Raw genomic sequence first — 26056 nt, 5'->3', positions numbered from 1 at the left:
TACCCATATTGTACAAACAAATTCTAGGGTCACCCCTGGTCCACCTTTATGGCGATATCTCGAAATGGCGTCCACCTATGGAACTAAGGATTACTCCCTTTTAAAATACTCACTAACACCTTTTATTTGATACCCATATCGTACAAACGCATTCTAGAGTCACCCTTGGTCCACCTTTATGGCGATATCTCGAAAAGACGACCAACCTATACAACAGCCACCACTCCCTTTTAAAACCCTCATTAATACCTTTAATTTGATACCCATATCGTACAAACACATTTTAGAGTCACCACCTTTATGGCGATATTTCGAAACGGCATCCACCTATAGAACTAAGGCCCACTCCCTTTTAAAATACTCATTAACACTATTCGTTTGATGCCCATATAATATCTCGACACTGGCGCCACCTAGCGGTGACTTATTTTCTTATTATTGCATTGTCATCGGGTTCTGAATTATATTCCAAATCTTAAGCTTGTAGCTTATCGGGAAGTTACTTAAATTTCAATTACAAAATTCCTGCCAGCATGCCAAGTTAAGCTAAATAAAACCGTTTAAAAATAGCATTAACGCCAGAGGTTAAAAAAGTGACAAATCGGGATAAAATTAAGTAATTCTTCATAAATGTTATGACGATTCTGTTTTGGTGGCTAATGATATAAAAATTATATTCAAAATAAAGGTTTGCATCCACTGTGCCTCCTACTACCCATTGGTGTAACCACTTTCAATACACAAATGCCCTGATATTGCAGCAACTGTAGCTACTCAATTGTTTTATATGTAATATGCTCGGAAACCCTCACCTTTTAGAATAGTACCGATTTCTATACTATTAGTTACAATCATCTTTTCCTATATGTTTTAATTTCAGCCTCGCCCAAACGAAATAAAATAACAACGCAAAAGCTTTGTTTCACCAATTTCATATAGAAAAACCTCGCCTTTTAAAGAGGTCATAATTTTATATAATAGGATCCTTTATACCTAGTTAGATAATAGATACATAGGGAAAATATCAATAGGAAAAATATTTTGACTTTAATTCCCTTTAGAGTAGAAAATATTGATAGGAAAAATAATTTCACTTTAATTCCCTATAATATAGAAAATATAAATGAACATAATAAAATAATAATTCATAAAAATAGGCTTAAACTATTATTAATTTAAATAAACTTTAACCAAAAACAAAAAAAAATATAATTACAATTGTATGCGTTCCACTTTACTAATAATTTCCAATAAGTACTAGCAACCCAACATGCATACATGTGAATATGTAAAAACAAATGCATTATGTTGGCATGTTGGTTGTACATGTGCGTGGTGGCAACGGCGTGCACCCACGTATTTGTTATAGATTGTTTAAGTCGAAAAAAGGGAAGACAATAAGAACACCAAAGGGTTTCGTGTTAATAAAAAAGGAAATTCACAGTTTTTATTTATATAAATACAACAAGTGTTAAGAAAGATTTTAACAAATGGTGAGGAAAATGTTATATATGTAATAATAATTTTGAAAATTTGCGTGAACGTGAGATTACGTGTACCTTTGCGGGCTGCTGTATTCAAAGAGGACGAACCTCTTTGCGACATGAGCCGATGAACCCACGATACAGCTCCTTCGTTGGGTTTCCCGGCAACAAAGTTGCTATACCGCGGACTCACAGCGGTAAAAATCAAAGATACATGCGTACTACCACTCACACATGCCTGTGTGTATTAGTGATCACAAGCATATGTGGGTGGTAGTAAACGAAGGAAAATAACTAAAGAAAATTATGTTACGAGGAAGGGGAGATATATTTAGGCCTGTGGCCTAAACATACCAGCCCCCTTGCCGTAAGTAACAAAGAAAAAATAAAAAAGGAATGCCACGTGATCGCCCGCCCAGTAAGGCGCTGTAACGAAAGAAGGTAGTGCAGATGCGGACTGCAAGCATTGCACGCCAGATGGTTGACCTCACGTTTCGCTCTCCTCTGGAAAAAGAAAAGAAGTTATTAGATACACGTACGTGGTTTTAAATTCCGTACATATTTACTTAAATATATATGAAATGGCGCATGTGTGAGGCGTGAAAGTCAGATATTTATTTTTGGTAGACTCCCGAGACCACCAACCCGAACACGGTCGGTTGGGTTAGGAGACCGCCAAATGTCGATGCCGGTGTACCGCGGTAGAATTGCGGATCCACCAGTCGCATGAATCCAAAGGGCGCCGCAATCTTGGGGTCCACATTGGACGGTGGACTCAAGCGGTAATGGATTTCGACGACGGCTGCTTGGGTTGTTATGCGCGTCGACGCTCCGAATTTGCCGCGCAGTATGGGGGTGCATTGTCCATGTCCGTGGCGCTCCAATTGTAAATCGCGTATCAGCTCTGCATCGACGATCGTGCTGGTGGCGCAGGGATCAATAATGGCCCGGACCAGGTGTAAATGCCAACGTGATTCAATTCGTATGATGACCGTCGGCCCAATTGGCACGAAAGGCCGCATGATGGACGATGGAGTAGCCTGGAGCAACCGCCCTGTCCGGAAGCCTTCCAGCGTGTCGCGCGATAGCGTCCTTGTACTTTGGGCTTCAAGAGAGTATGGCGTCGATTTATTTCGCCGCTGCTGTTTTTCGCGTTTGGATGGCTTGGTGGGGCCCCGTTGGAGTTCGATGTCGCGGCGCCGCCAATTATTTTGATGGTTTCGAGCTTTCTTTAGTTCCTCCGCCCTTCGTTCGTGCTGCAACAGCGGTCGGAAACTGCGCATCCCATTCCTGCTCGTTGACGTTCTCATTTCTGTTTTTGCTCGCTCGTCCTCCATTTTCGCTCTCTCTTTCTCCATTTCCTCTTCCTCCACCTGCTGAGCCCAAGATTTAGCCGGCCCCGAGAGGTTGATTGACAACGCGTCGTCGGACGTGTTGTCTTCGCCGTTTGTGGTTATCTCGCTTATCTGGTGTGGTGCTTCTCTTGGCACCTCTTGCAGCGATACTTGCGGTTACATTTGTCCACGCGGTGAAAGGGCGATGGACAGTGTGGATAGTACTTATTCAGAAGTACTGCCCGCAACCTCTCTTCTGGGGGTTTTTTCCGGTATTCGGCACAGATCCTAAGGCTATGATCCCTGCTGCAGAGCTGGCAAGCAACGTCGAAAAGCTTTGCGCCTCCCTCTAACTTGGACAATAATGTTTGGTGACGGGTCATGATCTGAAAGAATATTAGTATCATTGATCATGCCCAAATTGAGGTTGGCGTAATGATGTTTGGGTGGCGTAAACAAAAAATTATATCTAATAGATTTTCGCAAAGAAATTTTGAAATAGAATTTAGTTGAAATAAAGGATTAAAGGCCATAAGTAAAGACTTATGTGCGCACAGAGACGACGAAAACGGATTTAGCACTCATCCATTTAATGTGGCTGGTGCTTTAGCGCATTTACAATTCGATCTATGTTGACAGATGTCGCTGAAGTACTCCTAAAATTTATTTTTGAATTGTAGTGAACTTTATTTTCACAGCAAGTGGCCTGCCACCACACGGAACGGTTCGCAGCCTGGCTGAAAAGTGTAATACCTGTTGCACTTCCACCATTCAACATTATTTTCAACGTATGTTGTCGACAATGTCGAGATTCGTGGAATTAAGTATTTTAAATTTCGTCCAAATGATATTTAGTATTTAGTACGCGACACGTAGCATGTTGTGCGCGATATGTAGTGCGTGACGTGTAGTGCGCGAGAAACTTGCGCATGAGGATTAACGTTTGTATTACAATAATCATGGACAGTCAGAAATTAAATGTAGAGATTTTGACATCTGCTACACTTTTCGATTTCCTGAATAAAAAAAAAATGTCATTCATTTAAAACAAGCGGTCAGTATGGAAGCTAGTAGATTATTAATTGTAATAGGTAATATTAATTAATTTCTCTTTTTCTTTTCAGGTATCCAGTGCTGTTGGAAGTGTCATGGTACAACATGCAATTAAACAAGCGGCTGAGCAATTATGTCGTGAACAAAGCGTTGTGGCACAAAAAACGTTTAAGGTGACCGGTGTCGTTTTCTCTAAACGCTGCGAAAATGAAGGCCAAGGGACAGTTGAAGGAATACGAAGTGCTTAGCCGCAAATTGCCAACCGAGAAGGAGCCACAAACTCCACTGTACAAAATGCGTATCTTTGCCCGGGATAACATTGTGGCCAAATCGTGTTTTTTGGTATTTCTTGCGTCAATTGAAAAAGTTCAAAAAAAGACCACCGGTGAAATAGTATCGCTGAAACAGGTGTATGAGACTTCTCCAACCAAAATAAAGAAATTCGGCATTTGGTTGCGTTATGATTCGCGTTCTGGTACACACATCATGTACCGCGAGTATCGTGATTTGAAAGTTGGTGGTGATATGGGTGCTCGTCATCGTGCGCGAGCTCATTCAATCCCAGCCAGTAAAACACGTCGTGTGCACGTCAAACAATACCACAACTCAACCATCAAGTTCCCATTGGTGCAAAGAATACACCACAAGAGCAACAGAAAAATTTTCTCTTACAGAAAGCCAAGGACTTACTTCCGGTAAGTTTGTACAGTACTTTTGTATTAGGTTTCTGATTTTTAATAAAATGTGAGTCTCAAAGGTACCTACTTGTGAAAAAAGTGAAACAATGAGAAATGCAGATTAAGACTGAAAAAATTATCAAGAAATACTTACAAATCAGGAGCGACTCGCTAAAGGTATTCTAATGAATATGCGCTCAACATTAAATCATTATTTGATAATGTTAACATCATGGCTACTCTAAAAACTTTTACCATGTTTTTTATCTGGCGTCGTTACACATAAATTTGTCTCGTAAATATTGAAAAGGGCTTCCGAGCGGGCATCCGGCATACCACTGATATTTTTCCCTTTACATCGTAGTCATCTGGTTACATTCATTTTAACAAATAATGATATACGTAGTCCATTAGAGGCTGCCGGTGATAATTTGCCAATACCGATTTTGGTGGACATTTACGTGGATTGGGTGCATTCTTTATCAAAGAAAAATCAAAAATGGTGCCCACAGGTGGGTTTTATGATGTGTTGTGGACGTAAATTTTTTTCAAAGGAAAACTGTAGCTGAACATATTCTGCTACATTGGAATCCAGAGCATTTTAAATGCAAAATATGCGGAGAAAGTTGTAGTAGTAGTCGCCATTAGCCGAACATGAAGACGCACATGTTAATCCGTCAAAAGCAAAGGATCGAAAATCGTTTCAATGTGATAAATGTGAGAATGCTTATGCAACAAAGATAGCTTTGGAACATCACATTTTAGCAAAGCATGTACCCAAATCAGAATATAAGTTTACATGTACTGAGTGTAATAAAGTATTTCCTACAAATTATGCACTTACTACACATAAAAGAAAAAGTCACGATACAAATAAAATTGTAATTTGTGACAAACGTGGTAAACGAATGCATCTCAATTATATAAAGAAACATCGTTTCTTAGAATATTCCGAGGATCCACGTCCGACTCCGGAACCACAACAATGTCAGATGTGTGGAGCTTGGCTGCGACATAGGTCAGGTCTTAAACAGCTTATTAAAAAGGATACACGAGGATACGGGTGTTGAGCATCGGTGTCAGATTTGTAACAGAGTTTCCACAACGGCACGAGCACTAAACGTCACACTCACTATGTTCACAAAGGAGAACGGAAATTCAAATATACAATGTGTGAAAAGGTGTTCAAAAGGCCACAAGACCTAAGCGGCCAATATGTATAAGCATAGACAGCAACGTCATCGTGCTGAACATGAAGCAGGTAAGAAAACAAGTACGGAAGGTTAAGTTCGGGTGTAACCGAACATTACATACTCAGTTGAGAGCTATGGTGACAGCATAAGGGAAAATAACCATGTAGGAAAATGAACCGAGGGAAACCCTGGAATGTGTTTGTATGACATGTGTATCAAATGAAAGGCATTAAAGAGTATTTTATGAGGGAGTGGGCCATAGTTCTATAGGTGGACGCCATTTAGGGATATAGCCATAAAGGTGGATCAAGGTTGACTCTAGAATGCGTTTGTATGATATGGGTATCAAATAAAAGGTGTTATGAGTATTTTAAAAGGGAGTAATCCTTAGTTCCAGGGGCGACCAGGGGCGACCCTAGAATTTGTTTGTACAATATGGGCATCAAACGAATGGTGTTAATGAGTATTTTAAAAGAAAGTGGGCCTTAGTTCTATAGGTGGATGCCGTTTCGAAATATCGCCATAAAGGTGGACCAGGGGTGACTCTAGAATGTGTTTGTACGATATGGGTATCAAATTAAAGGTATTAATAAGGGTTTTAAAAGGGAGTGGTGGTTGTTGTATAGGTGGTCGCCTTTTCGAGATATCGCCATAAAGGTAAACCAGGGGTGACTCTAGAATGCGTTTGTACGATATGGGTATCAAATGAAAGGTGTTAGTGAGTATTTTAAAAGGGAGTGATCCTTAGTTCCATAGGTGGACGCCGTTTCGAGATATCGCCATAAAGGTGGACCAGGGGTGACCCTAGAATTTGTTTGTACAATATGGGTATCAAAAGAAAGGTGTTAATGAGCATTTTAAAAGGGAGTGGGATTTAGTTCTATAGGTGGATGCCGTTTCGAAATATCGCCATAAAGGTGGACCAGGGGTGACTCTAGAATGTGTTTGTACGATATGGGTATCAAATTAAAGGTATTAATAAGGGTTTTAAAAGGGAATGGTGGTTGTTGTATAGGTGGTCGCCTTTTCGAGATATCGCCATAAAGGTGGACCAGGGGTGACTCTAGAATATGTTTGTACGATATGGGTATCAAATGAAAGGTGTTAATGAGTATTTTAAAAGGGCGTGGGGCTTAGTTCTATAGGTGGACGCCTTTTCGAGTTATCGCCATAAAGGTGGGCCAGGGGTGACTCAAGAAATCGTTTGTGCAATATGGGTATCAAACGAAAGGGGTTAATGAGTATTTTAAAAGGGAGTGACCCTTAGTTCTATAGGTGGACGCCTTTTCGAGGTATCGCAATAAAGGTGGACCAGGGGTGACTCTAGACTTTGTTTGTACGATATGGGTATTAAATGAAAGGTGTTAATGAGTATTTTTAAAAAGGAGTGGGTCTTCGTTCTACAGGTGTTCGCCTTTTCGAGATATCTCCATAAAGGTGGACCAGGGGTGACTTTAGAATATGTTTTTACGATATGGGTATCAAATGAAAGGTGTTAATGAGTATTTTAAAAGGGCGTGGGGCTTAGTTCTATAGGTTGACGCCTTTTCGAGATATTGCCATAAAGGTGGACCAGGGGTGACTCTAAAATGAGTTTGTATGATATGGGTATGGAATTAAAGGTATTAATGAGGCTTTTAAAAGGGAGTGTTGGTATTTGTATATGTGAAGGTGTTTTCCAGATATCGACCAAAATGTGGACCAGGGTGACCCAGAACATCATCTGTTGGATACCGCTAATTTATTTATATATGTAATACCTTCCAAGATTTTAAGGGTTTTTTATTTCGCCCTGCAGAACTTTTTCATTTTCTTCTACTTAATATGGAAGGTGTCACAACCATTTTATAAAGTTTTTTCTAAAGTTATATTTCGCGTCAATAAAACAATCCAATTACAGATAAAGTGAGTTCAAGTAAGCACGTGGACTAAGTTCATTAAAGATATGTCGATTTTTGCTCAAGTTATCGTGTTAACGGCCATGCGGAAGGACAGACGGACGACTGTGTATAAAAACTGGGCGTGGCATCAACCGATTTCGCCCATTTTCACAGAAAACAGTCAGCGTCATAAAATCTATGCCCCTACCAAATTTCAAAAGGAGTGGTTAATTTTTGTTCGACTTATGTCGTTAAAAGTATCCTAGACAAATTAAATGAAAAAGGGCGGAGCCACGCCCATTTTGAAATTTTATTTTAGTTTTGTATTTTGTTGCACCACATCATTACTGGAGTTGAATGTTGACATAATTTACTTATATACTGTAAAGATATTAAATTTTTTGTTAAAATTTTACTTTAAAAAAATTTTTTTTTTAAAAGTCGGCGTGGTCCTTCTCCGATTTTGCTAATTTTTATTAAGCGTACATATAGTAATAGGAGTAACGTTCCTGCCAAATTTCATCATGATATCTTCAACGACTGCCAAATTACAGCTTGCAATATTTTAAATTACCTTCTTTTAAAAGTGGGCGGTGCCACGCCCATTGTCCAAAATTTTACTAATTTTCTATTCTGCGTCATAAGTTCAACTCATCTACCAAGTTTCGTCGCTTTATCTGTCTTTTGTGATGAATTATCGCACTTTTTTAGTTTTTCGAAATTTTCTATATCGAAAAAGTGGGCGTGGTTATAGTCCGATATCGTTCATTTTAAATAGCGATCTGAGATGAGTGCTCTACATACCAAATTTCATCAAGATACCTCAAAATTTACTCAAGTTATCGTGTTAACGGACGGACGGTCATGGCTCAATCAAATTTTTTTTCGATCCTGATTAGTTTGATATATGGAAGCCTATATCTATCTCGATTCCTTTATATATGTACAACCAACCGTTATCCAATCAAACTTAATATACTCTGTGAGCTCTGCTCAACTGAGTATAAAAAAACAAGACATCTAAAAAATATTTTGGGACAATCGAGGAGTCGAGTAGGGGATGTGGTGTCGAAAAAAGTTCTGCCTATTGCCTTGAACTCATAATTCCGCCTAGGTACGTGTATGTATTTTTTTTTTTTATAGTATGAAGTTTTAAATTTGTTCTAATAATTTCAAACTTTACCTTTGGTTTCGTAGGAGGTGTTAACCTTCCACACGAAAGATGACTTGACCATAAGACAAGGTGAAATATTGCTCATCAATGATGTCATAAAAAAGCACATGACTGGCGGTGGTAAATTGAGCCAATTCAAGAGGATTGGGATTTCTTACAACTTCACGTTGCAATGTACTTTCATAGCGCTGTGAGCTTTTAAAATGCGGTGCCCATTTCGGTATTAGATCGGTGAGTGTTTTATTAATGTATGTATATGTAACAGAAAATTGAAAACCATTGGGAATACATACAAGTGAAAAATCTTCCTATCCCTCCATTGCCATACCATATCAAATAATAGCTGACAGGGAGAACGGCTGTCGCGTATGACCAGAGAAGTGAAGAAAAGTCTGTTTTTTTTTTTTTGCCCGCGGTTATTAAATTGAAGTGCCATAAATTGAACATTTATGTTTGAACTCAGCCTTTCTTTTAAATGTGTATACAGAAAATCAGACTACATATTAATATTCATTTTTAAAAATCAAGTTAATTGATTAATTATGCAAACATGTTAAAATATGTAACTAATGCAATATACCAGTCGTCTACAAACTGGTTAAAAAGGACTATTGAGCAAATGATTTAAGTACTCGAAAAGCGATTGAAGAGGTGATCGAGGCTCTTTACTGTTGTGAACGTTTTTATCAAACATTCGCCACTTTTATGTATTCACAATGTTGAAAACCCTCACACCAGAAAAAAGGATGTTGACTTCGGATATTAGTTTCTCCTGTAAATAAAGGAAACCGCATGCGATTTATGCACCAGTAATTGGGTATTTTTTTTTTAAATGAAAGATACAGAGCCACTCGCTTCATTAAGCGAACCTCTGTCAGCAACCCCAAGCAATTATTACGCTTTTACAAAAATAGTTAAAATGGTTAGCAGCCGTTTCCTCCTTAACCATTAGGGCAATCAAAATAAACTAAATGCAACTACTAATAGATTTTGTACCTAATCAAACAAAGCCTATTTTCCTTTATTGTAAATGCAGCAAAAATTAAGTCTTTATTACTTATGGTGTTCTTCTATTTTCGTAAATTATTTCAAATAATTAATTTCTGATTGTCATTTGTTACATTGACAACAAAATTCGACCATCAAACATAAAAAATTTCACGTCACGTACTACGCTTTCTTAGATATACAGCACAACCTGAAGAATCATGTAATGATGTATCAACATCCAGTTTCCCGGTGTTAAGTATGCGTTGTTATGGTGGCAAAGAGAATTTTCAACGTTTCCTACGCCACATTGTTCATAATCGGCGTTATTTAGAGCCAATACGTCCGCTGGATGATGTGCTTGTTATGTGGACACCATTTGGTTTGGAAAACTACTTCTTCCGGCAAACCCCTTTATAAGCGTTGAAGTTACCTTCATCTAGAATAATATCATCGCTTAATGATAGCAGTTTGCCCATTTCAATTCCATGTAGAGAAAAAACTTTGAATGGTACTACCTTCCCTTTTATTCCATGATCTGAGCAGAAGTTCAATGGTTTATATGCATTTTGAATATTAACTTGAAATATATATAAGTAACTTTTCGATGGAAGTTACAGAAAGGTATCACCTGCGTGCCTATTAACTTATTGCAAATTTTGATTATGTGTCACTTGCGAAAATCGAGTTAGAAGCGAGTCACCAAGGGCCGTGGAGATGACGTTCTTTTGCTGCCTTGTCTAGTGTTTGGTATCGACGCGCTTTAATATTTTTATTTTGCTAAGTTAACTGCGAGTTTATTTTATATTTTTCTTACATTTATCCGCTGAAAAAATTAGATTTGTAATTTTCGCCCGCGGCTACTTCGATTGCGGGTTTATAGGAATTTAATATTTGGGAGTGTAGTTGCTGACTTAAGTGCGGATTCGGTGACAGATGATGAATCTGCGTTAGGGTATGTTGGCCTCGTTCAGGGGAACGAGAGCTGGGTTATCGGTGTGTTGGCCTCGTTCGGGGTGAACGAGAGCTGGGTTATTTGTGTGTTGGCCTCGTTCGGGGTGAACGAGAGCTGGGTTATTGGGGATCGTTGAATGTGGGCTGTTACAGTCCATTTTCCTCGTTCTTGGGCGGAAGTAGTACCAATTTCGCGATTGGTCTCGTAATTTGTCCTTTAATTATATTGCCGTCAACAACACGTACACATTTATCGGAACCTGGGTGTGTGTTGACGATTCTCCCCATTCTCCACTCGTTCGGTTGTAGGTTATCCTCCTTGATGACGACTAGGTCCCCGGGTTTTAAGTTGGGCTGTAGATGTTTCCCCTTATACCGTTTCTGGATCTCGGTGAGATTTTCCGATTTCCATCTTTTGCAGAATGTTTGATGTAGGGCTTTCATCTTTTTCCATCGGTTTACGATTGAGGCAGGATTTTCGTTACAATCGAGTTCAGGTGAGGTTAAAAGATGTCCACCTACGAGAAAGTGGCCTGGAGTAAGCGGCTCCAGGTCGGAATGGTCGTTGGATGAGAGCTGAGGCAGGCCTCAATTCGACATAAGAGGGTAGTGAACTCCTCAAAGGTATATTTATGATCGGACGCGATCTTTTTAAAATGGGTCTTAAAACTTCTTTCCCCCACTTCCCACAAACCTCCCATGTGAGGAGTGCTTGGCGGTATAAAATGCCATTCTAAAGTGTGATGGCTATATTTATTCAAAGTTCCGTCCCTTGCTTCACACAGAAATGCTTTAAACTCGGATCGTAAAGAGCGAAGCTCCGACAAAGTTAGTACCATTGTCGGAGTAAAAGTTTTTCGGAAAGCCTCGTCTGGATACAAATCTGGCGAAGGCAGCTAGTAAGGACCCGTTACTAAGGTCGTTTGTCGCTTCTAGATGGATGGCTTTCGTCGAAAAGCAGACAAACAGGCGAACGTATCCGTTTAAAATTCGACATCCCCTCCCTCAGTAGGATTTTATATCGAATGGTCCCGCGAAATATACCCCAGTATTAGTAAGGCCCTAGTAAAGGTGGTGCGCTCTTTCGGAAGGATCCCCATAAGTTGCGTTTGTATCCGCTTCCTGTGAATAGTACAGACCTTGCAGTTGTGGATAACAGACCTTATCATGACTTTAACACGTGGGATCCAGTACTGAGTGCGGATATGGCGTATCATCAGCTAGTTCCTTCCATGCAGGGTGGTTTTATGAGAGGATTGAACTATAAGTCTGGATAACCTGCAAGTGTAAGGAAGGATAATGGGATGACTTTCGTTATGGGACATGTCTTTGGATGCCCCAGTCTGCCCCCCAGTTCGAATGATGCCTTCTTGGTCTACATATGGGTCCAGGGGTAAAATCTCACTCTTACCACTTATAAGTTTCAAACTGACTTCAAATTTGCGTACTCTTCTTGATAATGTTGCCTTTGGCATATTGTTATCAATATTTGCGTTGTTTTTCTATTTCGTCAGGGGCTATAGAATGAGAATCCTTTTCAAAAGAGGCTTTAGTTGTTGGGAGCGTATTCTGGAAAAACCGAAGACTATTGGATATAACGCGCAAAGCCCTTGGTAGATCGGAAAACCTATCCAGAATATTTTCGACCGATGTTGTATAAACTTCCACCCTCTTTTCCTCCCTATTCGTATTATAATCTTCTTCTTGTGTTGGCCAATTTTCGTTCTCTTCTTGTAACCAAGAAGGCCCTGCTACCACAAGGAATTGTTGATTAGGTCCAAAGCGTAGAGGCCTCTGTAGATGATTTTAGATATTCGATGTGCCACGAACGTTGACCACGAACATGGTGCTTTTCGGATCCATGCCAGCACTATAGTTGAATCTGTCCAAAGGGTTACTTTAGTGTTCAAAAGTTACATATTTTCGACCACAGATTCGATTATTTCTGCTAGTAGAACTGCACCGCGGAGTTCGAGTCGAGGCAAGGATATGGTTTTGACCGGGCTACTCTCTTCTTGGCCATCAACAGGTTGGTGAAGACTTGATCCTTTGTTTGTACACTCAGGAAAACAGTGGCGGCATATGCTTTTTCCGAAGCATCTCTGAACCCATGTATTTCGATATTGTCCTTCAATGTGTAGTGAACCCATCGCGGTATGCGTATATCGTTGATCTTTTCCTAGTCAGTCATGAATGATTGCCACCGATGTTGAGCAGTTTCAGACACATCTTCATCCCAGCCTGTCCCTTCCAACCAAATATGTTGCATTATTATTTTGGCTAAAATTACGAATGGTGCCAGCCAGCCAAGAGGGTCGAAAAGTTTTGCTATTGCAGACAGTATTGACCTTTTTGTTACAGTAGGGTTATTATCAAAGGGTTTCGCTGCAAAGTAGAAGTAGTCGAAATGAGCGTTCCATCTGATGCCGAGTGCTTTTACCGTGCTGGTGTCTTCAAACTCAAGAAAATCCTCGCTTAATAAGTGTTGCTTCGGTATACCCTGTAGAATTTTCTTGCAGTTGGACGTCCATTTGCATAATGGGAACTGCCGATTGTAACGCCGATGATATTTGATCCCTTGCCCTTATCGCAGTTTCGATGCTGTGCCCACCGGCGAGTACGTCATCAACGTACACACAATTTCGCAAGATATCTGCTGCCATTGGATGCGAGGTCTCCAAGTTATCAGCGAGTTTGTGCAGTGTCCGAATCGCAAGGTATGGAGCACAATTAACCCCAAAGGTTACCGTTTTCAATTCGTAAATATTAATTGGGTTTTGCATTTGGGGGTATTTGCGAAGCATGATTCGCTGGTATTTTGTTTGATTTTCATTAACCCATATTTGGCGGTACATTTTTTCTATGTCGCTCTTAAATACATATTTGAACAGCCGCCAACGTAGTATAAGGGTTGCCAGGTCGGATTGAAGAATCGGACCTGGATATAAGGCATCATTTAAACTTTTGCCATTAGTGGTAGGACAAGATGCATTAAATACGACTCTGACTTTTGTCGTTGTACTTCCCTCCTTTATAACAGCATGGTAAGGTAGGAAGTAACAGTCGTTTGAGTAGTCTGGCGAAATATTGCCTATTTGTTTCATGTGCCCTAAGGTTTCATACTCGGATACAACTCTATTGTATTCCGTTTGAAAGACTGGTTTTTTCGCAAGTCGTGTCTCGTTGCAATAGAATTGAGAACACGCACTTCTTAATGAGGGGCCTAGTTAAACTCTTTCCTAAAGGGTAAGGAGACTACGTATTTGCCATCGTTGTTCCGAACTGTTGTGGATTTGTATAGCTCCTCGCAGTAAGTGTCATCGTTATTCATGCTCCTCTTCTTTGGAATTTCCTGTATCTCCCAGAAAGCCGCCAGTTTTTTGTCTAAAGTGACCTCGTTAAAATATGAAACTAGGGTCTTATTTTTATCAACCGCATCTGTCCGGCCTGTCAAAATCCAGCCGAACACCGTTTCCTGTGCTATTAATTTGTTTAGCACGTCCTTCCTAATACCGCCTAGCATAATTTGGGGGTATATGTCTGCGCCCAGAATTAGGTCGACTGTCTCATTGACAAAGAATCTTTTGTCAGCCAGTAATAAGTCAGGGAATGCTTGCCTAGTCATTGCGTTTATTTGGCAAGTTGGAAGATTCCCTATTAATTGTGGTAAAACCAGCCTGATCGTATTGATCTCGATTAATGGGTCTGTTGGTGACCGCAATTGTATGTTGCACGCTTCTTTTACTTGTGCAGACATTGTATTATTAATGCCCGAAACTTGGGCATGCATGCGTTTAGTTGGCATATTTATTCTGCGCTTGAGTTTTTCGGTTATGAATGAGCATTCAGATCCCGAGTCTATTAGGGCTCTCGCCGAATAGTCAACATCATTTAAATGAATATTTACCTGTGCTGTCCCTAATAGCACTTCTTTACTTGTATTTGCGAAACATGAGTTCACATTATTAATCGGAGCATTTTCTCTTTCAGCATTGCGTAGTATTTGAGCTTCTCGTGACGTAGATGCTCCGATAGTGTCTGAAGTATTTGTTGGTTTTAGCTGGTTCGGAATGTGAAGCAGCGTATTGTGTCTAAAATGACATGTGGCACAGTTCACTTGACTGGTGCACTTTGTGACAGTATGTCCAGCCGAAAGGCAGTTTAAGCATCCTCGAATGCTTTTAATGTGCTCAAACCGTTTATTTGGCGTTAAGCGCAGAAATTTTTCGCATTTTGCGATTCGATGTGCAGAACTTTTGCACATCTTAAACGTGGATTAGGCTAAACTAGCCTGATACGACCCCAATCGTTTCGACGATGTTTCTGCAGAGGACCGAGAAGCTTGTGGCTTAGAGGGATTTGAAACTGTATCCCCTCTTATATCTACGACAGTTTCCAACGTTTGGAATCTGCTGGATAAGAATTTATCCATGTCAGCCCATTTTGAAATTTCTGTTTTATTTTCTATGGTTTGTTCCCATAGAGCCAGTGTGGTTTCTGGCAGTTTTGTGGAGCACAAATACGTTAGAATTGCATCCCAGTTTGATATGTCAATCTTGTGACATTGAAGCGCTGAGATGTAATTGTTTATTTCACGTTGCAGTTATTTAGTAGAGCTACCGCATTCACTCTCAACTGCTTTCAAGCTAAAAAGTATTTTTAATTGGGCATTGACCAAGATACGTTTGTTTTCGTATCGGTCACACAAATTTTTCCACGCTGTATCGAAACCGTCTGTCGTTAAGGAACACCATTCCACTATTTCCAGGCCTCCCCTTGGGTTTTTTGCCTTAAATAGTATAGTTTTTGTACTACATGGAGTTTGCTATTATTAATATATATAGCAGTGAACATGTCCCTAAAAGACCGCCATGAAATATAGTCACCTTTGAAAATATCCGTATCACACGCTGGCAGGCGCACATGATATTCCATATTATCTGAGACATCTACTTTCTTATCTTTCTTTTCAAAATCTTCCAAACCCTCAGCTATTGCTGCCTGACACTTTAGGAAGCTGAAATATCACATTTTATGCTTCTTTTTGATAGCCGATAAGTCCTTTGACTCAAGCTCTGATGAACCTACGAGCTTTTCGTATGTCAACTTCGTAGCTTCCCACAGAGTTTTTAACTCATCCCTTTGGTATATTAGGGAGTGTTTGCTGTGTTGTGAAGGCGATATGTCGTTGAAGTCATTTTCATACTCCGTCACTGCATCTGCTTGGTGTGTATAGGTCTCCATTGTGTATAAATATGAAAATCGATAAATTTATGAAAAACTAAGAAGAAATTGCCTTTGCACAGTGTAGTGAGTGAAAATGTTGCCAAAGGACCGAACTTGGAAGTGATAACGTGATTAGTGAAAAGATTTGGTGTATGCGTATGTATACACAAATTTACGAATTGATTGTGTAAGCCGATAAGTTATGGCTAACGTAAAAAAAATGACTGTATAGGGGATTATGTGCTATGTGGGATAAGTACAATTTCGTGGTGGCAACGGCGCGCACTCACGTAAATGTTAAGGAATGTGCTAATGCAGATTTGCTAATGAATTGTCTAAGCCAATAAGTACTAGCTAGTGCAAAAATTGTGTCAGTGAAAATAAAAATATATGAACGCTTGTTATGGACTTTTGGTAATTTAACCAAGCACTGTGAACTTTTGTATCACAAAAATTAGATCAGTAAAAATTGATTTGTGTATTGCCGCAAATGAGAATAATAATTCTTCAATTTAGGAATTTTAGGAATAAGCCTATTGGCCACCCAAACAACAACAACAATATGTGCAGTTTAAAATAAGTGTACTTTGTTGTACAGCAATAAAATAAAATTGCGATTGTATTGCCCGTGTAAATAAGCCCAAGTGATTTTTATGTGGAAGAATATGTTTAATTGAATGTGCGCGCAAATTAGATTAATTTCTTTGTTTAAATAACCTTAAAGATCAAAATTTATTTCGGCGAATATTTTGAAAATGAAAATTTTGCAAAAGCTAAGCGGTGTTGAGGTTATGTTAACCTTTTAGAGCAGTGTTGTGCTACCTTGAGCTGTGTCCGGAAAATCTTCACGCTGGTGGGGGATTATTCCGGATTGTCACAAGGCGTGATGTACAAACTTTAAATAAATACGTTAAGTGCTTTTTTTCAATTTTCCACAAATAAGACCTCACTTTACAACAAAATCACTTGCACGGTTTTAATAATGGGAAACACTTTCTACCGATTTATAATTTTATTTTTTGAAATTTTTATTAAAAGGTGAAAAGGAAAACCCTACCTAGCACGGAATATTTATAAACCTCGTACCTTTTATCAAATTGTTGATCCGGAGTAATATAATGTGTTTTACAGATTGTTGTTGGATGTTTCCAAGGTATCAACAAAAGTGTTGTTGTGTGCAAATTGCTGATACTATCACCACGTACAAAAGCGCGCTTCTTGATGTAATGCTGAAGTTTCGCCTTGATTAGATCACGATTTTACTACTTCTTCGATGTTCTCTAAAGGAGTGGAGTGGACTGTATTGTAAATATCTGGTTCTCTTATTTTCGGCGAAGATGGACCATGTACAAGTGCGTGGTGGCAACGGCGCGCACCCACGTATTTGTTGTAGATTGTTTAAGTCGAAAAAAGGGAAGACAAAAAGAACACCAAAGGGTTTCGTGTTAACAAAAAGGGAATTCACAGTTTTTATTTATATAAATACAACAAGTGTTAAGAAAGAGTTTAACAAATGTTGAGGAAAATGGTATATATGTAATAATAATTTTGAATATTTGCACTTACGTGAACGTGAGATTACGTGTACTTTTGCGGGCTGCTGGATTCAAAGAGGACGAGGCTGTTTGCGACAGGAGCCGATGAACCCACGACACAGCTCCTTCGTTGGGTTTCCCGGCAACAAAGTTGATATACCGCGGGCTCACGGTAAAAATCTACTACCACTCACACATGCCTGTGTGTATTAGTGATCACAAGCATATGTGGGTGGTAGTAAACGAAGGAAAATTACTAAAGAAAATTATGTTACGAGGGAGGGGAGATATATTTAGGCCTGTGGCCTAAACATATGTATATATGTAAGCACAAATGTAAACAAATAAAGATAAAAGAACACAAAAAACTACACAAACAAATAAAATAAAATAATTAAAAAAAAAATTTTTTAAGTTAAACGGATTTATTGAAAACAATACTTACATGAAGTAATAATACTAAAAGCTAGAAAATAATTAGGTTGGTCCTAGGTACTAGTCATCACTCTCCTCATCAATCTAGGGCGTTGGTCAGACAATTAAATAAAAGCGTTGGGCGCGTGAAATTTCTAAAAATGTGAGGCGTAGCATGGCCTTATTAAGGTTCAGTGGGTCTTTTATACGGCTAGCAATAGAAATTTGACGCGTCCAACTTTTTTATTTAATTGTCTGATTTACGCCCTAGATTGATGAGGAGTGTGATGACTAGTGCCAAGAACCTACCTAATTATTTTCTAGCCTTTAGTATTATTAACACTTCATGTAACTTCATTGTTTTCAATGAAACCGTTTAACTTAAAATTTTTTTTAATTATTTTATTTTCAAGTTTTTAGTCTTTATTTAATTGCTATTATTATTTCTCTTTCTATTTAGTTCATTTAGTGGCTCATTATTACAAGGACTCTTTCCTGACAATTTGTTACAAAGACTTTACTCGACCCTGCGCCAAGTATGCTTGTCCCTCCTCCAACTTCAAAATATTTGGATTTCACTTCTACCGGACCGTAAGTAATATTTGTTCCAAATCGGATATCATAGGTCGCTTTTTATTCATGTATGAATTATATGTTCCAAATATGGACCAAATCGGACCACAAATACGATTTTTTGAATATCTCGATAATTGCGCCACCTAGCGGCAATTTCTTTTCTGATTATTGCATTGTCATCGGGTTCTAAACTCTATTCCAAGTTTCAAGCTTGTAGCTTATCGGGAAGTTACTTAAATTTCAATTAAAAATTCTTGCCAGCCTTTCAAGTCAAGCTAAATAAAACCATTTAATTAAAAACACTTGAAATCTTGTAACTGCTAGCAAATTTTAAATGGGTCACACATGTAAAATGATACAAAACGACATACTTAAAATTTAATTAGGTCATAAAAAATTAATGATCAAAATATGGTCATTCTTTTAAAAACGGGTGGTGTTGCATGTATTAATGATTCACTCATTCTGACATACTTACAAACATATGAACAAGCACGCCTTAGCACAATACAGAGGTCAGTGAACTAGCAGCCAATTGAAAAATCATATTTCATTTGAATGTACTTTTTATGCATACGAAGCATTGAACCCCGTTGTTGGATGAATGACGACATTCATATGTAAGTATGTATGTATATATATATGTGCTACACAATATACTTATAACATACCATACTTTTACCTAGTCGTAAGTATTAAAGTAAATATGTAGAATAGTATATACGAAATAACTGAAGGTAATTTTGTGTATAAATGGAAAAGTTTTACCGAATAAAAAGGACTATTGTACACAATTGTATTGAACACCTATCTTCACGTGTGTCTATTTAATTCATACAACAATATGTACATGGGTAAGTATGTGCTGTGAAAGAGCAGTGCAGTTTTTGGTTCGTCTGATGTCTGCTTCATGCTCTGCTAAGCGAATACCTAGTGGTTTCTTCGTTGTCCCTATATATGTATATTTTGTCGCAGGTTGTATAATCTTCACCCTTGCAATGTACTTCATAGATGTATTTGCTCTGTTCTTGGAGTCCTACTAGACTTTTAATTTTGATGTATGTCTTAGAGCGAGTGCAGTTCGATTTGTATGGTGGAGATACATGTTGTTTGTATATACTTATGTGTTCTTTTACTTCTCCGAAAGCTTTGAGATGCATGTGACACTGTGATGTTGCTTTGTTATGTTTGCTGTTGCGGTATTTGCTGTGTTTTTTCTGACGGACTTCCTTACCGCTGGGGCTCGGTCCGTCCAGGGTTCCTGTAAATAGGGGACAGGGTGCCTTGAGAAATTAAAGAAAGTATTTTTCCAATTAAATTATATACGTATGTTTTGCACATTTCTAAAAAAAAGTCTTAGGGGGCTACCCTACTCTATTGCCCTGTCCGTATACGAGCTAGCGGAGGTAGAGTGTCTCTGCTCATCTCAACGGTCGGCTGGAGTAGAATCCTCTGGCCAAATATAATGCTAAACCCAAATGAAATAGAAGCCTTCACTATGCATGCACGTTACGTGGCTGGCTTTTTGGGTGGTGAGGAGCGGCGTCAAACAGGTATGCTTGCATCCCAAGCTAGCTGGTCGTCTTGGGCGGGGTATTGCACCACCGTCCTCACCCGCATCCACATAAACAAAACGGATTCATACGAGCATGTGCAGTAAAGAAAAAAACCAAAAAAGGAAAAGGCTGAAAAAGATGGAAACATACGTGAGGGGCAAAGTTAGAAGGGGGAAAGCATAAGGGGAGGAAAAGCTGGAGTCCTGTCCTGTCAAGTGTAGTCTACCCTCCCTCTACAGTGCTACTTGCACTGCACCGTGGGCACTGAGCTGAATCCTGTTTACCTTAAATTGCCCCCAAACCTAACATTGGTCTGTCAATCTGTCAATTAGTCATTTCCCTAATACCTACCTCCACGTAACCTTACCACGCGTAAGCACAGCACCTACACAAAAAATTATGTTTAGCCCTGCATAATTCAAAAACTATATTTTTATCCAAACATCATATTTACTAAGAATTCCTTAAATAAAAACTCTAATAGAAGAATCTTGAATCACCTTACAAACTATACAGTAATTATAATTTAATCGAAAGCAATTTCAAAATTAATTCCAAGTAATTAAGTATGTCGGCGATGTTTTATCTGGAGGGCACACAATCGCGTCAAATATCAAAGCAAGGAACGAGATTCGCGTAGCCTTACACTCAGCTGGCTTTCCATTGCGCAAGTGGACTTCAAATTGTGAGGAAATTTTAAAGGACATCCCCAAAATGGATTTGCTCCCCGAGGACTTCCTAGCGTTCGAAGAGGCTAGTTCGGTAAAGACACTAGGAATACGATGGAACACTCATTCAGATGTATTTTATTTCAAATCAGGAACCCTAGAGATTGGCGAAAACATCACGAAACTAGCAATCCTATCCGCTATAGCCAAACTTTTCAACCTCTTGGGCTGTCTTGCTCCCAAGTTTCAATTTTTTAGTCTTTATTTAATTGCCTATTATTCTCTCTCTATTTAGTTCATTTAGTGACTCATTATTACAACGACTCTTTCCTGACAATTTGTTGAAATCTATGTCCCTAATACATAATCCTTCCAAAGACATTACTCGACAATGCTCCACGTTGCTTGTCCCTCATCCAACTCCAAAATATTTTGATGTCACTTCTACCGGACTGTATGTAATAAATGTTCCAAATATGAACAAAATCGAACATCATAGGTCGCTTTCTATTCATGTATGTATTATGTGTCCCAAATATGGACCAAATCGGACCACAAATACGATTTTTTTAATATCACGATACTTGCGACACCTAGCGGCGATTTTATTCACATATGCTTTTTATTCTTATATGTATTATAATCCAAATATGAGCCGAATCGGACCACAAATACGATTTTTTTGAATATCTCGGTACTTGCGTCAAATAGCGGAACTTTTTTTATAGGTCGCTTTCTATTCTTGTATGTATTATGCGTTCCAAATATGAGCCAAATCGAACATCATAGGTCGCTTTCTTTTCAAGTATGTATAATGTGTTCCAAATATGGACCAAATCGGACTACAAATACGTTTTTTTTGAATATCTCGATACTGGCGCCACCTAGCGGCGACTTATTTTCTTATTATTGCATTGTCATCGGGTTCTGAACTATATTCCAAGTCTCAAGCTTTTAGCTTATCGGGAAGTTACTTAAATTTCAATTACAAAATTCCTGCCAGCATGCCAAGTTAAGCTAAATAAAACCGTTTAAAAATAGCATTAACCCCAGAGGTTAAAAAAGTAAAAAATCGCGATAAAATTAAAGTAATTCTTCATAAATGTTATGACGATTCTGTTTTGGTGGCCCCCCAGAAATCGCATGACACATAAGATCAGATAAAAATATTGCTGAAAAATATAAAAGTGATATAAAAAGTATATTAAAAATAAAAGTTTGCATCCACTGTACCTCCTACTACCCAGTGGTGTAACCACTTCCAATACGCAAATACCCTGCTCTTGGAACACCTGTAGCTACTCAATAGTTTTATATGTAATACGCTCGGAAACCCTCACCTTTTAGAATAGTACCGATTTCAACACTATTAGTTACAATGATCATTTCCTATATGTTTTAATTTCAGCCTCGCTCAAACGAAATAAAATAACAACACAAAAGCTTTGTTTAACCGGTTTCATCTAAAAAAACCTCGCCTTTTAAAGAGGTCATAATTTTAGATAATAGGATCCTTTATACCTAGTTAGATAGTAGATACATAGGGCCCTGTCGAATAGAAAATATTGATAGGAAAAATAATTTCACTTTAATTCCCTATAATATAGAAAATATAAAGGAACATTATAAAATAACAATTCATAAAAATAGGCTTAAACTATTATAAATTTAAATAAACTTTAACGAAAAAACAAAAAAATATAATTACAATTGTATGCATTCCACTTCACTAATAATTTCCAATAAGTACCAGCAACCCATCATGCATACATGTGAATATGTACAAACAAATGCCAACATAATATGTACACATGTAAGCACAAATGTAAACAAATAAAGATAAAAGAACACAAAAAACTACATAAACAAATAAATTTATTACTTTTGGCATCAAATTAACATTATGTCATAAATTCCGACCGCAAAAGAAATGAATGTGAAATAAAATAATTCAAAAAAATTGTTTAAGTTAAACGGATTTATTGAAAACAATACTTAAATGAAGTAATAATACTAAAAACTAGAAAATAATTAGGTAAGTCCTAGGTACTAGTCATCACACTCCTCATCAATCTAGGGCGTTGATCAGACAATTAAATAAAATCGATGGGCGCGTGAAATTTCTAAAAATGTGAGGCGTAGCATGACCTTATTAAGGTTAAATTGGTCTTTTATATGGCTACCAATAGAAATTTGACGCGTCCAACACTTTTATTTAATTGTCTGATTTACGCCCTAGATTGAGGAAGAGTGTGATGACTGGTGCCTGGGATCTTCCTAAATATTTTATAGCTTTTAGTATTATTATTACTTCATGTAAGAATTGTTTTTAAATTATTTTATTTTCAAGTTTTTAGTCTTTATTTAATTGCTATTATCATTTCTCTTTCTATTTAGTTCATTTAGTGGCTCATTATTACGAGGACTCTTCCTGACAATTTGTTACAATCTCAGTACTCAATACATAATCCTTCCAAAGACTCTACTCGACCCTGCGCCAAGTATGCTTCTCCCTCCTCCAACTCCAAAATATTTGGATTTCACTTCTACCGGACCGTAAGTAATATTTGTTCCAAATCGGATATCATAGGTCGCTTTTTATTCATGTATGTATTATATGTTCCAAATATGGACCAAATCGGACCACAAATACGATTTTTTGAATATCGCGATACTTGCGCCACCTAGCGGCAATTTCTTTTCTGATTATTGCATTGTCATCGGGTTCTGAACTCTATTCCAAGTTCCAAGCTTGTAGCTTATCGGGAAGTAACTTAAATTTCAATTAAAAATTCTTGCCAGCCTTGCAAGTCAAGCTAAATAAAACCGTTTAATTAAAAACACTTGAAATTTTGTAACAACGAGCAAATTTTAAATGGGTTCCACACGTAAAATGATACAAAACGACACACTTAAAATTTAATTAGGTCATAAAAAATTAATGAATATCACTAGCTTAAACGATATCCTCTTCCCAGGCCCAGTTCAACAAGCCGATTTACCCATACTTATTTTACGATGGAGACTATACCGCTTCGTCTTCAATAGCGACATCGAAAAGATGTATCGACAAATTTGGGTGAACGAAAATCACACCAAATTTCAGCGCATTGTGTATGGCATATCCCCGAGCGACCCTATTAGCCTCTACGAATTAAAGACGATTACCTTCGGAGTGACGGCCACCGTGGTGTGATGGTAGCGTGCTCCGCCTACCACACCGGATGCCCTGGGTTCAAACCCCGGGCAAAGCAACATCAAAGATTTTAGAAATAAGGTTTTCAATTAGAAGAAATTTTTTCTAAGCGGGGTCGCCCCTCGGCAGTGTTTGGCAAGTGCTCCGGGCGTATTTCTGCCATGAAAAGCTCTCAGTGAAAACTCATATGCCTTGCAGATGCCGTTCGGGATCGGCATAAAATCATGTAGGTCCCGTCCGGCCAATTTGTAGGGAAAATCAAGAGCAGCACGACGCAAATTGGAAGAGAAGCTTGGCCTTATATCTCTTCGGAGGCTATCGCGCCTTACATTTTTTATTTATTTTACCTTCGGAGTGAATCGCGCTCCGTATCTCGCGATAAGGGCGCTCCTACAACTGGCAGCCGACGCACAGTGGCGCCTCTGCCGTTAAAGCATGGCAAAAATCAAAAAAATGTTTCTAATAGAGAATTTTCCAGGGATCAAGAATATATAACTGTTTTTTCACAGAAAATTATAGCTTACCAGGTAGAGCCGCTCAAAGTTGACCAATTTTCAACATTGGGAAAAATTTGAAATTTTTCTTCTATTTCGTTGTATTTAAAATGGTTTTGTGAGTAAATAAGGCGGCCGGTTGTCATTTTGTTGTATAGCAATTAAAGATAATTTAATTCAGAATTGAAACAAAAAAAATTGTTTTTTTTTTATGGTAAAAGTTGGCGGATATACATGTTTTTCGAAATGCTTATTTAAAAAAAAAAAAAATTATAAATGTAAGGCGCGATAACCTCCGAAGAGATTTAAGGCCGAGCTTCTCTTCCAATTTGCGTCGTGCTCCTCTTGCTTTTCCCTACAAATTGGCAGGACGGGACCTATATGTTTTATGCCAACTCCGAACGGCATCTGCAAGGCAGATGAGTTTTCACTGAGATCTTTTCATGGCAGAAATACACCCGGAGCGCTTGCCAAACACTGCCGAGGGCCGACCCCGCTTAGAAAAATTGTCTTCTAATTGAAAAACGTTATTTCTAAAATTTTGATGTTGCTTTGCCCGGGGTTTGAACCCAGGGCATCCGGTGTGGTAGGCGGAGCACGCTACCATCACACCACGGTGGCCGCCATTATTAGGCCCTTTCTGAAACTTTGATGAAAAAAAAAATGTTAAAATATGTGCTCCGTCAAATGAACAGTAGTTGTTTGCGAAATATTCAGTTACCTAAATTCAAAAAGTCTACCTGCGTCCAGCTGCAACTTCACTTCTTACATCAAATAAAGTTAAACAACCTTGGGCATAAATACGCGCCTGAGCAGGTATATATAATTCAGTACGGCCGTAAGGCCGTTTTTGTTATTGGAACTTGTTCACAACATAAATTTTTTTAGTTACGAATAGTATACCTGAAATTCATTTTAATAATTTGAGTAGGTATATAAAGCTATCCATCATACAATGCACATTATCTTTCGTCTTTTGGAGATTAAGGAACTAAGTAATCTGTTTACTTAAATAAAGTGAATAGTATTTTTAAATATAGTTCAAAGTTTAATATTTAGTCAGATACACTCGAAGCCAATTCTAATATGTATCTAGAAAGCTGTGTTTAAATCTGCAAAGTCAAGACGGGACTTCGTTGAGGCTCTTATGAGAGAATTAGCGAGTGAAACAAGCCTTAAAGAAAAGGAAGGCCTGGAAGAAAAAATTGGTTTACAATACATTATAATAGAACGAAAATGGAAGGACGTCTATCGTAACAATTCAAAATTTCTAAGTAATCATGAAAAGTGGCTAACTGACAAAACTTTTTTGGACTAAGAAACGCCTAGCACGTCAACCAATGCAACTAGAGGGAGACCAACAAAACCCATAGAAGAGTGTTCTACCTACATAAGGAAAAGGAAGCTGTCTGATACCACAAAAGCTATGGCCACGACTCATCTTTCAGAAGCACTGGCTATTAAATATAAAAAAGACGAAGAAAACGTGAAGTCTCATATAACAGAAGCAGTTGCGGTAGCAAGTCCAGTGCGACTGATGAGGATCAAAAACAGCATTCCCACACCACCAAATGCGCTACCTAGGAAATACACTCCCGAAGAAGCTTTGGCGCTGTTTATAGATCTCGGTTTAACGAAGAAAAAATATATTATAT

The 26056-nt window shown here is 38.4% G+C and overlaps 2 protein-coding genes across 2 annotated transcripts in view; one reads left to right on the top strand and one right to left on the bottom strand.

The window, feature by feature from the left end:
• Positions 1 to 26056, bottom strand: part of LOC137234831 (uncharacterized) — a 708540-nt gene that overhangs the window by 60659 nt on the left and 621825 nt on the right. The window lies entirely within an intron of this gene.
• Positions 4079 to 4570, top strand: LOC137234252 (large ribosomal subunit protein eL20-like). The gene has a single exon (XM_067757861.1). The coding sequence runs from the start codon at positions 4079 to 4081 to the stop codon at positions 4568 to 4570; it is 492 nt and encodes a 163-aa protein (XP_067613962.1).

This window comes from Eurosta solidaginis, chromosome X (genome assembly GCF_040869045.1).
Source record: "Eurosta solidaginis isolate ZX-2024a chromosome X, ASM4086904v1, whole genome shotgun sequence".
NCBI classification, from domain to species: Eukaryota; Metazoa; Arthropoda; class Insecta; order Diptera; family Tephritidae; genus Eurosta; species Eurosta solidaginis.
The sequence above is the reverse complement of the archived record's forward strand: the minus strand, read 5'-3'. Positions and strand labels throughout refer to the sequence as shown.